The 15,838-nt window shown below is 41.9% G+C and overlaps 1 protein-coding gene across 1 annotated transcript; it reads left to right on the forward strand.

Moving 5' to 3' along the window:
• Positions 1–3,186: 3,186 nt before the first annotated feature.
• Positions 3,187–10,163, forward strand: LOC118397948 (transformer-2 protein homolog alpha-like). Its single transcript, XM_035792809.2, has 9 exons — positions 3,187–3,353; positions 4,821–4,948; positions 5,068–5,212; positions 5,693–5,752; positions 5,966–6,154; positions 7,172–7,287; positions 8,604–8,783; positions 9,242–9,312; positions 9,419–10,163. The coding sequence occupies exons 1-9, from the start codon at positions 3,318–3,320 to the stop codon at positions 9,427–9,429; spliced, it is 936 nt and encodes a 311-aa protein (XP_035648702.1). The 5' UTR covers positions 3,187–3,317; the 3' UTR covers positions 9,430–10,163.
• The last annotated feature ends 5,675 nt before the right edge of the window (positions 10,164–15,838 follow it).

Consider the following 15,838-nt stretch of genomic DNA (forward strand, 5'->3'; position numbering starts at 1 on the left):
TGTGTATAACATGTCGAATGTAACTCAATAAGCGGATGATGACCAAGTGATTGCTATTGCCCAATTCCAACTCCAACTTTCCTCTTCGTCACTACCCAGAATGTTAATCCTTGTCGATTTCCCTTTGCAGATCCGAATGGTTAGGGTTTTCTGACCTGACCAGTAAAAACTCCTATCCCAATCAATGTACAACCTGCTTTTGTCTCAATTTAGCCCTCTGGGGAAGTTGCTTGAATATTGCTTACACATATCAGTTCCTTTAGTCTGAGATCACATTACACAGGGACTGTTTGGGGAAGTCCTAAAAGATAGTGGGCTAGACCAATCTTTGTGTTTTTTACTTATTGGAGTGCCTTTCTATGGCACACACTTACTTAATACAAACCATGGGCTGCTTCCAGATTCTCCACTGTTTCAGAAGCGTGCACATGAACACTCCCTGTCATGGATTTAAAAGCATTGGATTGGTTTAAGCAAAACACAAGATCAGCATTCAGGGGCAACTTCACACAGCACCCTTGTTTGACAAGACAATGGCAAGTTGACCAAAGCAGAAACCGACGAACCCAGGAGGATGGATACATGAGATCTAAAATTACATTTTTAATATATGGGTTTGTAGTTTAACAAAACTGGCACGTGCACAATAGTTTACAATGTTTATTAAATGCATAAATACATTTGAACAATGAGCACTTGTCTCTCAAATGCATAGTTACAGTTGTTGGTTAGCTAGCTAGCAAATTTGAGCCATATTAGCATAGACGTCACATCAGTGAAAACACCTCAAAACAAGATATTGTATCAAGAACAAGATCAAACTAGCCACTTACGGTTCCCCACATGGTAGTTACTTGTCATTGTTGCGAGCTATCTGGCCATCCAGAATCGCAACGACACACGGACTTCTGTTTGGAGCGGTTTCAGTGCCAACAGAAACTATTTGAATTCAATATTTTTTTTATTTAGATATTGAATTTCAAGCAAATCTTTTTGAATTTGTAATGGACAAATTGAAAAATTGAATTCATAAATTGAACTTGTATTTCATGATTTGAAAGTTAATTGAATTAATATTGCATTCAGTTTTAAAATGAAGTTGAATTCAAATTGAGTATTTATATATTTCTGTACAGCACTTTGAGATATTAGCTGATGTACGAAGGGCTATATAAATACATTTGATTTGATTATATTCAGTTTCAGTATCAATATGGTAAATATTGCATTCATTGTCTATCAAGTTTACAAACTATAATTTCTAGTTGACCAAAGTTTCATATTCAACTTCTCAGATTCAGTTCCCTCAATTCAGATTCAAAACAGCAGGGCTGTAGTGGAGCGGGTCGAGAGTTTCAAGTTCCTTGGTGTCCACATCACCAACAAACTATCATGGTCCAAACACACCAAGACAGTCGTGAAGAGGGTACAAAAACACATATTACAACTTCAGGAGACTGACAAGATGTGGTATGGGTCCCCAGATCCTAAAAAAGTTCTACAGCTGCACTATCGAGAGCATCCTGACCGGTTGCTTCACCGCCTAGTATGGCAACGGCTAGTGTGTACGGCCCAATACATTAATGGGTCCAAGCTTCCTGACATCCAGGACCTATATACTAGGTGTGTCAGAGGAAGGCCAAAAAAATTGTCAAAGACTCCGGTCTCCCAAGTCATAGACTGTCCTCAGCTACCGCACTGCACTGCAAGCCGTACCGGAGCGCCAAGTCTAGGTCTAAAAGGTTTCTTTACAGCTTCTACCCTCAAGCTACAAGACTGCTGAACAATGAATCAAATGGCCTACCTGGACTATTTACATTGAACCCCCCTTTGTTTTTATACTGCTGCTACACGCTGTTTATTATAACTTTACCCCTACCTGCGTGTACAAATTACCTCGACTAACCTGTACACCCGCACATCGACTCATTGTTGTTATGTAATTTTGTGTTACTTTTGTTTATGTAGTTCATATTTTCTTAACTATTTATTGAACTGCATTGTTGGTTAAGGGCTTGTAAAGTAAGCATTTCACGGCAATACATCTGTTGTATTTGGCACGTGACAAATTTGATTTGACTCTGTTAAACATGTTTTGGGTGTTTTCTGAAGCCAATGTGGCATGTTGAATTAAATTTCTTAATATGAATTTGGCTCTGCCGTTTGGGCTATAAGCTATTATGTCCAACTCCTGAAAGTGAATACTCTCTGGAACATGGCCGTGCCTTCTGTTCCCCTCTATGTTAGAAGGGAGTGTGACAAAAATGTAAATTGACCCCATAACAGTATAGTTGAATAGCACTTCTAAGGATAGCTATTCCACTCCCTATTTAATCTTGCTCTTGTGAATGACTGGGTTCGAACCAGGTCTCCATTTAGCTAATGGGCTAACACAGTCATTCACAAGAGCACACTGTAGGGATGAGATTCCCAACTGGTTGCAACCTTGTTCAGTCAATCCATGTGATAATTTGACCCCTATTAATTATTTCATGTATTCATTAGACCCCGAGAATCAAATGAGGTGACATGAAATGCTTAGGAAAATACTTATCTGAAATGTGTCTTATCTGACTGATGTTTGCATTGTGTACTATTTTCCTGTTCCTATTTCTTGGGTTTTCTATTCAAAACTGAGAGACAAATATCCATTAATGGTCAAATGGGTAGAGTTGAAATGGATTACTATGGTACACATTTGATGACCATTTGGGTCATACAGCAATGGAACACTATTGTAATATCATAGCTACATCTCAAATCAAATTGTCACATGCTTTTTAAAAAAAGTACTTGTTTTTTATTTATTATTAACTGCTTTGTTAGTAAGGGGCTCATAATAAGCATTTCACTATAAGGTCTACCTACACCTGTTGTAGTCGGCGCTTGTGACTAATACAATTTGATTTGATTTTGCTTCATAAACAACCGGTTTAGACTAACAGTGCTATGCTTACTTACGGGCCCTTCCCAACAATACTGAGGGATTTTTTAAAATAGAAATAATAGAAAAATAATAACACGAGGAATTAGTACACAATGATTAACGATAACTTGGCTAGTCAAGATTCTCAGTTGATTGTCATTCATAGGCCTACAAGATCTTCACTTGCATTTGGATGGACTACTATGGAACTGCCATCAGTATCAAAAAGGCGTGGCAGGAATCACGATGACGTAGGCACTGTCTTCAGTTTATAAACAAATTGCAGTGTCCGCCATCTTGTTACACCGCGAGAAAGAGCAGTACAAAGGAGGACGCGGTTATTTTGTCTGAACACGTAGCGAGCTATATCGTTAGCTATTCTAATTACAAAATGAGTGACCTAGAGGATGGACACTTTGATGGACGAGTAAGTATTAACGTGCAACGGAAGCCAAAATAATGTCTTATCGTTGCTCTCTTTTGCTGACATAGCTAGCTAACGTTAGCTAGTTACGGTTGTTATCAATTGATTCGATAGTAAGTTAACGCTGTGGCTTGCTAGCTAATTTGCGAGTTTGTAATTTAAAATAAAAAAAGTAGTTAGATTGCAACTTAAAATGTTCCTCACACAATTGTAAGATTGCTGGGTTAACGAGATGAACTCAACATTAATCTGTTTCATTTAGAAGAATAGCTAACTAACGTTACCATTCGCTATTTGTTGCCAGCTGAATAATACAATAGCTAGCAAGCTAATTTACCCAGCTAAGTGGCTAACGACGTTATCGGACATGACGCTACCGGTATCGTAAATGCAACGTTATACACGTTACACAGATACGCTAACTAACGTTAGCTGTTGCTAGGTTCTAGCTAGCTCACAGGTAAGTTTGGTGGAAGCCTTTGTCGCAATAGTAAGTTGCAGTCAAGCAATCGGAGCTTCAAGCCACTTCCTGTAGTGTAGTTAAATAAGTTAAGAGGTAGCAAGTGTGGTGAGACACAACTGTTATCTCACAATGTTAATTTACTCTGTGTGCAGAAAAAAAAAGAATGTATTGCAGTTGTAGTCATCATCACTGAACCCTTATGAGTTGTAGGGTAATACAACATTTCTGCAAGTCAAGTACTTGTCCTGCTACAGATACTGTATACATTATTATTTAACGAAAGATCTTATATTCTATAAATTCATGATCTTTAATTTTATTAAATGTTCTTTTTTCATTAAGGTTAATGATCGTGAAGGATTTGAAGAGTTTTATCCAAGAATGTGGAAGAAAATATCCAAGAATAAACGAAGCCTTATGAAAAACAGTTACAGAGCAGAACATAGATGTGGGAAGGGGAAAAATCAATGAAACTGGAAGATTGGTGGTCAGATATAGAAGCGCTTGCAGTATGTATGACTAAAGGTGGAAATTGTTTCTATTTGGGGAAGAGAGAACCCGGAATCAGAAAATGAAAACTGAAAAAAGAAGAACGACGAAGAACAGTAGAATTCCTGAGAGAAGGAAGTAGAGTATATAAAGAAACTGGAAGAAAGAATGAATGTGTCCCTAGGTTAAGTAAATGTATGGTATATGTTCCAAGTGTCTTTACACTACTATGCTCCCTTTCTATAGATAAAACATGCATGACTAGTTTGACCCAGGTAGAAGAAACGAGACATGGCATTTGTTAACATTATGACAGGGTTCTAGCAAATTATTATTCCAATTGAAGGATTTTTTTCCCTTCTCTATCACATGTAATAGACGTGGTGGAGCGCTAACCTTTTCCTCCACAGTGAATGCACTCTAGTTGTGTATGTCTGACTTTGAACAGTTGCTTGTCTGTTCGTGTGTGTGTGTAAGTAAGAGGGGCCCTTTTTAACACGCGGTTACTGTAACATTAGGACTCTCGCTCCCCATCCAAATCGGACCGTGGCAGTCCTGTTCGGGTCAAGTCGGAGAGCAGATCCGGGTCGCCGAGCCCATCCCGGGTCGCCAAACACTCAGAGTCTCGGTCCCGCTCTAAGTCCAGGTGAGTCTGTCCTCCTGTTATTGGAACCCCCACTTTCTATCTCATTGATTCCATTCTCTTTGTGGGGGGTAATGTCAAATTGTGTTTTGGCTTAACTTGACAGTAAATCCTTTCTCCAGGTCTCACTCTCGTAGGCACTCTAACCGCCGGTACAGCCGCTCTCGCTCCCCTTCCAACCGGAAGAAGTCCCGCTCCTACAGCCCGGAATACCGGAAGAAGAAGAGCCAGAGTGCATCGCCTAACCGCCGCCACCCCAGCAGCAGGGTGAGTGACACATAATTTACAGGTCAGGGTCTGGCTGCTGATGGGGGTAGAGCCGTACCTTCTCCTCGGTAACCACCTGACGTTTGAGATATTTGTTGTAGCCCTAAACTGGCACACCTTATTCAACTCGTTAAGGGCTTGTTGAATAAGTTAACTAGTTAAACCAGGTGGGCCAGTTTAGGGATACAACAAGAAGACCGTTGGGAAACTCTGTGGTAGAGGGACCGCTGTGTTGTATAGAAAATACAATTGTCAGATGGGTTTAATGGCTTGCAGCTGCTTTATGAGATTTAATTACGGTGTGTACGTAGTTTATGATGGGAATGTTTGAGACAGTTTGATGTATAGGTAGCACGTTCATTTACCAGTTAGTATTCCTATGCTGCTCCTGTCCTGACCCCTCGTGTATCGTTTGTTACAGGAAACAGAATGTGGCATAATTAATAACCCCTCTTATTAACCCTCCCTCTTTGTTAATAGAGCCATGACTTCAGAAAAGAGACATTCAGTCAGGGAGCGGGAGGTGGTGAGGATGCCAGGGTATGTAAATCTTCTTACCATGATGCCTTCTACATAGTGTTTTAACGCAGTGGGCCACAGCATGCAATGTCTGTGGTTTGGCAGTATGGTCACATTTATGCCTCTCGTGTGTGACTGAGACTGAGAGTGTGAGGGCAGATATTGCATGCTACACCTAGTGGTAATGTAATGTTCATATCAGCTGCTGTGAACTCTGATCCCTTTGACCTCCAGGCGAACCCTGACCCCAACCAGTGTCTGGGGGTGTTTGGACTGAGCTTGTACACCACGGAGAAGGACCTGAGGGAGGTATTTGGCCGGTACGGCCCTTTGGCTGGGGTTAATGTGGTCTATGACCAGCGTACCGGGCGCTCCCGTGGCTTCGCCTTCGTCTACTTCGAGAGGATCGCCGATTCCAAGGAGGTATGGGACAAACAGAGCAGTCTGGGCATCTTTCTCAAAGGCCCTTCCCCTCAGGACTTATCCAGTGGGTTTTTGAGAAGGTGAGAATGCCAGGAATCAAGAAAAGATTCATTGAGAAAGAGCCATGGATTAAGAAGCACATGATGGGTCCTATTTAAAATGTATTTTGTTATAAGAAGTAATGTTGTTGATCATGTTATGATACACCTAAGAACTGATGTTAACTTTTCTTTTGGTGCCATCAATGGCCTTATTCCTCTGTTCTTAAAGGTGTAAAATGTTCAATAGCCTGTTATGCTAATTCACCTGGAACCATTGATATTCTACACGGACTAGTCTGTACACTAGTTTCGTTTTCATATTGTGACTCGTGGTTGTGTGATTACTCGTAAGCACCACCAGGTGTCAGTCTTGCCACTCACATGAAGTGGTACAAGTGACACAGAACTCATCACTGTAATGAAGGTTCAGTCTAATCCCAGAGGCCCAACATCGCGAGACTTCCGGCAATGCTTGTGAAGCAGACTGGGGTTTGAGACATGAAATGTTTCCATAGTTGTTCATTTTCCCCATTTAAAGGCACAAACCCTATGTTTGAGACAATGTCTTAAGTAGCTGAACATGTTATTACTCCAACTTCCTACAAGTGACAAACTGTCATCAAATATGACTTTCTTGGGTGCCTTTGATTTGACAGTGTGTGCAGTTCGGCGTGAGACGCCCGTTTGCCCCGATGACTTGTTTCAACACGTGGGCTTGGCTAGCCACTGTCGCCTTGACGTCGTCTACACTCCTATTGCAGAAGCAGTTTCTGCATATCTTCACGCTGAACCATCTTTGGTTCAGCGTTGGCCCAGTGGGATGGCTCAAGCTGTGCTCAGTATTAAAATACAAACCTATTCTCTCTTTTTCTTTACCTCAATTCTTTCCCTGTACTTGTAAAACCCATGAAATGGAGCTCATTTTCAGTGATGGATTTTTAAACTGCTGTCTTTTTGTACCTCTTTGTTTTCCTAGGCAATGGAGCGGGCCAACGGTATGGAGCTGGATGGGAGACGCATTAGAGTGGACTTCTCTATCACAAAGAGGGCCCACACCCCTACGCCTGGCATCTACATGGGCCGACCCACGCAGTAAGTATAGGATGGCGAATCTCTGCTCATAGTGTGGTTTTATGCAGATTTCCACCTGTCTTGCTGTAACTGTCTCCTGTGTGTATTGCTGTTTTATCTTCTTGGATGGTCTGGTGTGAAGTGGTGATACTGGGGGGTGACTTAGTTTATTGGCCTGGTGTGAAGTGGTGATACTGGGGGATGACTTAGTTTATTGGCCTGGTGTGAAGTGGTGATACTGGGGTATGACTTAGTTTATTGGCCTGGTGTGAAGTGGTGATACTGGGGGATGACTTAGTTTATTGGCCTGGTGTGAAGTGGTGATACTGGGGGGTGACTTAGTTTATTGGCCTGGTGTGAAGTGGTGATACTGGGGGGTGACTTAGTTTATTGGCCTGGTGTGAAGTGGTGATACTGGGGTGACTTAGTTTATTGGCCTGGTGTGAAGTGGTGATACTGGGGGATGACTTAGTTTATTGGCCTGGTGTGAAGTGGTGATACTGGGGTGTGACTTAGTTTATTGGCCTGGTGTGAAGTGGTGATACTGGGGGATGACTTAGTTTATTGGCCTGGTGTGAAGTGGTGATACTGGGGGATGACTTAGTTTATTGGCCTGGTGTGAAGTGGTGATACTGGGGGGTGACTTAGTTTATTGGCCTGGTGTGAAGTGGTGATACTGGGGGATGACTTAGTTTATTGGCCTGGTGTGAAGTGGTGATACTGGGGGTGACTTAGTTTATTGGCCTGGTGTGAAGTGGTGATACTGGGGGATGACTTAGTTTATTGGCCTGGTGTGAAGTGGTGATACTGGGGGATGACTTAGTTTATTGGCCTGGTGTGAAGTGGTGATACTGGGGTGTGACTTAGTTTATTGGCCTGGTGTGACGTGGTGATACTGGGGATGACTTAGTTTATTGGCCTGGTGTGAAGTGGTGATACTGGGGGTGACTTAGTTTATTGGCCTGGTGTGAAGTGGTGATACTGGGGGATGACTTAGTTTATTGGCCTGGTGTGAAGTGGTGATACTGGGGGTGACTTAGTTTATTGGCCTGGTGTGACGTGGTGATACTGGGGGATGACTTAGTTTATTGGCCTGGTGTGAAGTGGTGATACTGGGGGGTGACTTAGTTTATTGGCCTGGTGTGAAGTTGTGATACTGGGGGGTGACTTAGTTTATTGGCCTGGTGTGAAGTGGTGATACTGGGGGATGACTTTGTTTATTGGGAGTTATGAGCTGTGTCTGAAGTGGCACCCCATCCCCTATATAGGGAATCTGGTGCCATTTGAACCCAGCCAGTGTTTGAGGAAATCTTAATACTTGTTGTCCCTTTCCTCAGTAATGGTGGTGGGGAGCGAAACAATGGCGGTGGCAGCAGCGGTGGTGGAGGGAGGAGGGGACGGGACTCGTACGACCGATACGACGATCGACGCGGTGGCGGGTACGACCGTGGATATGACCGTGGATACGACCGGGGAGACCGGGGATATGACCGATATGACGAGTATGACAAGTACAGGTGAGCGATACTCAATATGTTAACTTCTTTCAATAGATTCACATTCACCTCGGTTAGCTATGACTATACAGTACCAGTCAAAAGTTTGGACACCTACTCATTCGAGGGTTTTATTTTTTACTGTTTTCCACATTGTAGAATAATAGTGAAAACATCAACTATGAAATAACACATGGAATCATGTGGTAACCAAAGGTGTTAAATGAATCAAAATATATTTTTGATTCTTCAAAGTAGCCTGCCTTTGACAGATTTGCACTCTTGGCATAGTAAAAATAAAAACCCTGGAATGAGTAGGTGTCAACTTTTGACTGGTACTGTATTTGGAATACAAATGAACATATTGAACTCGTTAACACTGTTGGTGTTCTTCGGGTTAAATATGAGGGGATGAATGGGCTTACAAGTCCTGTTGGGGTATTGTGAGTTAGCATAAATCTGTTCTCTCTGTCCTTCAGTCGCAGGCGCTCTCCCTCACCCTACTACAGTAGATACAGGTCACGCTCCAGGTCTCGCTCATACAGCCCACGTAAGTACACATGTCCACACACACCTCAAAAGCCATTGTTCAACTCTTAACTATACTCAGTTTGTCTGAGGGACTCACAATTACATGGATCCTTGTCTCTTTACAGGACGATACTAACAAACTTTCATCAAGGTCAAGTTTTTTTATTTTATTTTCGTTAAGCACATTGGAACAGAGCGGATCGGGAGCGTTGTCAAGCCAACTGAAGTGTATGTCAACAGACGAAGCGCCTCTGCAAGAAAGTCAGTTTGTAAGAAGTCTTGTTTACGTGCTGTAGATGTCTTTATTTTTTTACTTTGCTGCATCCATGTAGTGTCTGTGCTGAAGACAGAGGAGTAATGAAACTCATTGTGCCCGTTTGAGTATCTTTTAAAACACTCCCTTCTCTTCAGCTTGTCACTGATCTATAAGTGACTGGATAAATTGAATTGCTGTGTTGCTTTCACCAATCCAGCCTTGTCAGATCAGTGGTTACCTCAAGGAAGGAAAGAAGGATGTTCAATATTCAAAGTATTCAAACGGGCTTATTGGTTTTGACAGTAAATGTGAAATTGATCAAGTATCATTGGTTTGAGGAGGGTCTTTGTTATTAAGTTGTTATTGGGATATCCTCCAGAGATGTTTATTTTGATGTTTTTATGGAAATAATACAACTGAATCCCTAATGTAAATGTATTTTAGTTCTGATTTCAAAGTTCCGCTGTGTGAAGGTATCATTCAGAAGAGTTGTCTCTGGGATCCGCATGGCAATACAGATCTTTGAACTAAAGTTTTGATTGATTTTATGTACTTGTTTTACCTGTTTGAGCAATAAAGATAAGTGGTGAAATACACTGAACAAAAATATAAAAGCAATTTCACTGAGTTACAGTTCATATAAGGAAATCAGTCAATTGAAATAAATTAATTAGGCTCTAATCTATAGATTTCACATGACGGATTAGATGCCCCAACAAAAGAAAAAGTAGGGGTGAAGTTAGTACACATGGATCCCAAACATCGATGGGTGGTGACATGTCTGCCATGGAAGGACTGGGACATTCTCAGCTGCCATGAATTGTGTATAGATCCTTGCAACATGAGGCTGTGCATTATCATGCTTAAACATGGTGATGGGTAAATAGCACGACAGTGGGCCTCAGGATCTCATCACAGCATCTCTGTGTATTCAAATTGCCATTGATAAAATGCAATTGTTTGTTCGTAGCTTGTGCCTGCCCATAACATAACCCCTCCTTGGGGCACAACGTTGACATAAACTAACTGGTCACCCACACGCTGCCATCTGCCCAGTATAGTTGAAACCTAGATGAATCTGTGAAGAGCACACTTCTCCAGTGGCAATTGAAGGTGAGCATTTGCCCACCGAAGTCTGTTACAACACCCAACTGTAGTCAGGTCAAGACCCTGGTGAGGACAACTGGTATGCAGATGAGCTTCCCTGAGATGGTTTCTGACAGTTTGTGCAGAAATTCTTTGGTTGTGCAAACTCAGTTTCATCAGCTGTTGGGTGCCTGGGCTCAAGACGATCCCGCAGGTGAAGAAGCCGGATGTGGAGGTCCTGGGCTGGCGTGGTACACGTGTTCTGCAATTGTGAGGATGGTTGGATTTACTCCCAAATTTTCTATAATGATGGCGGCGGCTTATGGTAAAGAAATTAACATTCAATCTTCTGGCAACAGCTCTGGTGGACATTTCCGCAGTCAGCATGCCAATTGCACACTCCCTCAACTTGAGACATCTGTGGCATTGTGTGTGACAAAACTTCACATTTTAGAGGGTGCTTTTATTGTCCCCACTGTAATGTGCACCTGTGTAATGATCATTCTGTTTAATCAGTTTCATGCCACACCTGTCAGGTGGATGGATTATCTTGGCAAAGGAGAAATGCTCACTAACAGGGATGTAAAACCAAATTGTGCACACAATGAGAGAAATAAGCCTTCTGTGCATATGTCAAATATATGGGATCTTTTATTTCAGCTCATAAAACATGGGACCAACACTTTACATGTTGCATTTATATTTTTGTTTATTGTATTTGCCAGAAAACAAATGTTTATCTGGAGACCTTGGCACTAATGACAGTGGAGCCACCTGGGTAATGGCTACCATCACACTACTGTGGCCAGGTACATAAACTATAGAAGATAATGCTACAGATTCATAAGAAACCATTAGTTCTAGTACAAGGTTTCAAAGTATTTTCTCAAGAACAAAACAATTTTTATTCCAAGATACACTTACTACGGAACATACACCTACTCTACTAGTCTATGTTGACCAGTGGTCAAAAAGTACCCAATTGTCATACATACTATCAAAGTATAGATACCTTCATAGAAAATGACTCAAGTAAAAGTGGAAGTCACCCAGTAAAATACTACTTGAGTAAAAGTCTAAAAGTATTTGGTTTAAGTATACTTACAGATGAAGTCTGAAGTTTATAGGGGATGGCCAGTCCTCTTCTGGCTGTACCGAGTGGACATTATAACAGAACATGGCCAAGATGTGCAAATGTTCATAGATGATCTGCCGGGTCAAATAATAATAATCACAGTGGTTGTAGAGGGTGCAACAGGTCAGCACCTCAAGAGTAAATGTCAGTTGGCTTTTCATAGCCGAGCATTCAGAGGTTGAAACAGCAGGTGTGGTAGAGAGAGAGAGAGTCCGGTGAACAGGTCAGGGTTCCATAGCAGCACGACCAGGTGGACTGGGGACAGCCAGGAGTCATCAGGCCAGGTAGTCCTGAGGCATGGTCCTGGGGCTCAGGTCCTCCGGGAGGACAGGGAGAGGGACATGGTGCATGTATATGTATATGTGTGTTTATGACTGTGTTTGAGTGAGACTCTTACCCATGGAGTGCCATACATAGACGTAGCCCTTGTGTCTCCAGTCGTTGCTCTGAGGGAAGGGTTTCCCATCTGGGAAGACGTTACATCTCTTCAGGTCAGTACACTTTCCAAAGCCGTAGTCATCTAGCCAGGAGGTCCAGTTAAATACATAGCCAGATTTAAGCTGACTGTTAGCTGAATAGGGCAGTGGAGGGGAGAATTACAGTCAATTCACAGAATGTAGTACACCCTAGCCTATTTCAGCCTATTTCATGTGTTATTCACTTTTTGTTTATATATAATGAACTTGTTATCAACTGTCGTGGTGTTGTAAAGTGTGTGTGTGAGTTTATGTGCAGGGGCGTACTTAGTGATTTCACAATCCCCAAGTGAAGAACAGACTATGGGAGGTGCACAGTACTACACAGAGCCATGGCTACATGGAACTCTATTCCACATCAAGTAACTGATGCAAGCAGTAGAATCACAATTTAAAAACAGATAAAAATACACCTTGTGGAACAGAGTACTGTGAAGAGACACACAGGCACAGACACACACACAGTTGAAGTTGGAGGTTTACATACACTTAGGTTGGAGTCATTAAAACTTGTTTTTCAAACACTCCACAAATTTCTTGTTAACAAACTATAGTTTTGGCAAGTCGGTTAGGACATCTACTTTGTGCATGACACAAGTAATTTAAATAAATAAAAATGACAAAAAGATTATTTCACTTATATCTCACTGTATCACAATTCCAGTGGGTCAGAAGTTTACATAAACTAAGCTGACTGTGCCTTTAAACAGCTTGGAAAATCCAGAAAATTATGTCATGGCTTTAGAAGCTTCTGATAGGCTAATTGATATAATTTGTGTCAATTGGAGGTTTACCTGTGGATGTATTTCAAGGCCTACCTTCAAACTCCGTGCCTCTTTGCTTGACATCATGGGAAAATCAAAAGAAATCAGCCAAGACCTCAGAAAAAAAAGCGTAGACCTCCACAAGTCTTGTTCATCCTTGGGAGCAATTTCAAACGCTTGAAGGTACCAAGTTCATCTGTACAAACAATAGTATGCAAGTATAAACACCATGGGACCACACAGCCGTCATACCGCTCAGGAAGGAGACACGTTCTGTCTCAGAGATGAACATAGTTTTTGCTCAGACTGTCCGCAATAGGCTGAGAGAGGCTGGACTGAGGGCTTGTAGGCCTGTTGTGAGGCACGTCCTCACAAGACATAACGGGCAACAACGTCGCCTATGGGCACAAACCCACCATCGCTGGACCAGACAGGACTGACAAAAGTGTTCTTCACTGACGAGTCGTGGTTTTGCCTCACCAGGGGTGATGTTCGGATTTGCGTTTATCGTCGAAGGAATGAGCGTTACACCGAGGCCTGTTCTCTTGAGTGGGATCAATTTAGATGTGAAGGGTCCATCATGGTCTGGGGCGGTGTGTCACAGCATCATCGGACTCTAGCCTGTTGTCATTGCAGGCAATCTCAACGCTGTGCGTTACAGGGAAAATATCCTCCTCCCTCATGTGGTACCCTTCCTGCAGGCTCATCCTGACATGACCCTCCAGCATGACAATGCCACCAGCCATACTGCTCGTTCTGTGCGTGATTTCCTGCAAGACAGGAAATATCAGTGTTCTGCCATGGCTAGCAAAGAGCCCAGATCTCGCCTTGGTGCAAGAGTGGGGTAATAGCTCACTGCAAGAACTGGCAAATCTGGTGCAGTCCATGAGGAGGAGATGCACTGCAGTACTTAATGCAGCTTGTGGCCACACCAGATACTGACTGTTACTTTTGATGTTGACCCTCCCAAAGGTTCAGGGACACATTATTCAATTTCAGTTAGTCAACTGTCTGTGGAACTTGTTCAGTTTGTCTCAGTTGTTGAATCTTATGTTCATGCAAATATTTACACATGTTAAATTTGCTAAAAATACAGTTGAAGTCGGAGGTTTACAAACACTTAGGTTGGAGTCATTAAAACTTGTTTTTCAACCACTCCACACATTTCTTGTTAACAAACTATAATTTTGGCAAGTCGGTTATGACATCTACTTTGTGCATGACACAAGTAATTTTTCCAACAATTGTTTACAGACAGATTATTTCACGTATAATTCACTGTATCACAATTCCAGTGGGTCAGAAGTTTACATACACTAAGTTGACTGTGCCTTTAAACAGCTCGGAAAATTCCAGAAAATTATGTCATGGCCTTAGAAGCTTCTGATAGGCCAATTGACATAATTTGAAAAAAATAGTCCGCAGGTATAAACACCATGGGACCATGTAGCCGTCATACCGCCCAGGAAGGAGACGTGTTCTGTCTCCTAGAGATGAACGTACTTTGGTGCGAAAAATGCAAATCAATCCCAGAACAACAGCAAAGGACCCTGTGAAAATGCTGGAGGAAACAGGTACAAAAATATCTATATCCACAGTAAAACAAGTCCTATATCGACATAACCTGCAAGGCCGCTCGGCAAGGAAGAAGCCACTGCTCCAAAACCGCTATTAAAAAGCCAGACTACGGTTTGCAATTGCTCATGGGGACAAAGATTGTACTTTTTGGAGAAATATCCCCTGGTCTGATGAAACAAAAATAGAAATGTTTGGCCATCATGACCATCATTATGTTTGGAGGAAAAATTGGGAGGCTTGCAAGCCGAAAAACACCATTCCAACCGTGAAGCACGGGGTGGCAGCATCATGTTGTGGGGGTGCGTTGCTGCAGGACTGGTGCACTTCACAAAATAGATGGCTTCATGAGGAAGGAAAATTACGTGGATATATTGAAGCAATATCTCAAGACATCAGTCAGGAAGTTAAAGCTTGGTCGCAAATGGTTCTTCCAAATGGACAATGACCCCAAGCATGTTTCCAAAGTTGTGGCAAAATGGCTTAAGGACAAGAAAGTCAAGGTATTGGAGGGGCCATCACAAAGCCCTGACCTCGATTCTATCGAAAATTTGTGGGCAGAACTGAAAAAGCGTGTGTGAGCAAGGAGGCCTACAATCCTGACTCAGTTACACCAGCTCTGTCAGGAGGAATATGTACATTTTGGCCCAACTTATTGTGGGAAGCTTGTGGAAGGTTACCTGAAACGTTTGACCAAAGTTAAACAATTTAAAAGGCAATGCACTCAATTAGTATTTTGTAGCATGTAAACTTCTGACCCCATATGATGAAATAAATAAAAGCTGAAATAAATCATTCTCTCTACTATTATTTTGACATTTCACATTCTTAAAATAAAGTGGTGATCCTAACTGACCTAAGACAGGGAATTTTACTAATATTAAATGTCAGGAATTGTGAAAAACTGAGTTTAAATGTATTTGGCTAAGGTGTATGTAAACTTCCGACTTCAACTAAGTATAAAAATTGAATTGCTAAAATATACTGAACTATCAAAAGTAAAATTATAAATAATTTCAAATTCCTTATATTAAGCAAAGCAGACAAGCACCATTTTCTTTTTTAAATGTATGGATAGCCAGGGGCACACTCCAACACTCAGACATTATTTACAAAAGATGCTGTTGTGTTAAGTGAGTCTGGCACAACGTAGGCAGTAAGGATGACCATGTGTTCTCTTGATAAGTGTGGTAATTTCACAATTTTACTGTTCTGCTAAGCATTCAAAATGGAACGAGTACTTTGGGTTGTCA

Source organism: Oncorhynchus keta, chromosome 19 (assembly GCF_023373465.1).
Source record: "Oncorhynchus keta strain PuntledgeMale-10-30-2019 chromosome 19, Oket_V2, whole genome shotgun sequence".
Lineage (NCBI taxonomy): Eukaryota > Metazoa > Chordata > Actinopteri > Salmoniformes > Salmonidae > Oncorhynchus > Oncorhynchus keta.

Coding starts and splice junctions, on each gene's coding strand:
- LOC118397948 (XM_035792809.2), top strand. CDS start 3,318: ATGAGTGACCTAGAGGATGGACACTTTGATGGACGA. Junction 5,213..5,692: donor GCCGCCACCCCAGCAGCAGG/GTGAGTGACACA, acceptor CTTTGTTAATAG/AGCCATGACTTCAGAAAAGA. Junction 7,288..8,603: donor TACATGGGCCGACCCACGCA/GTAAGTATAGGA, acceptor CCCTTTCCTCAG/TAATGGTGGTGGGGAGCGAA.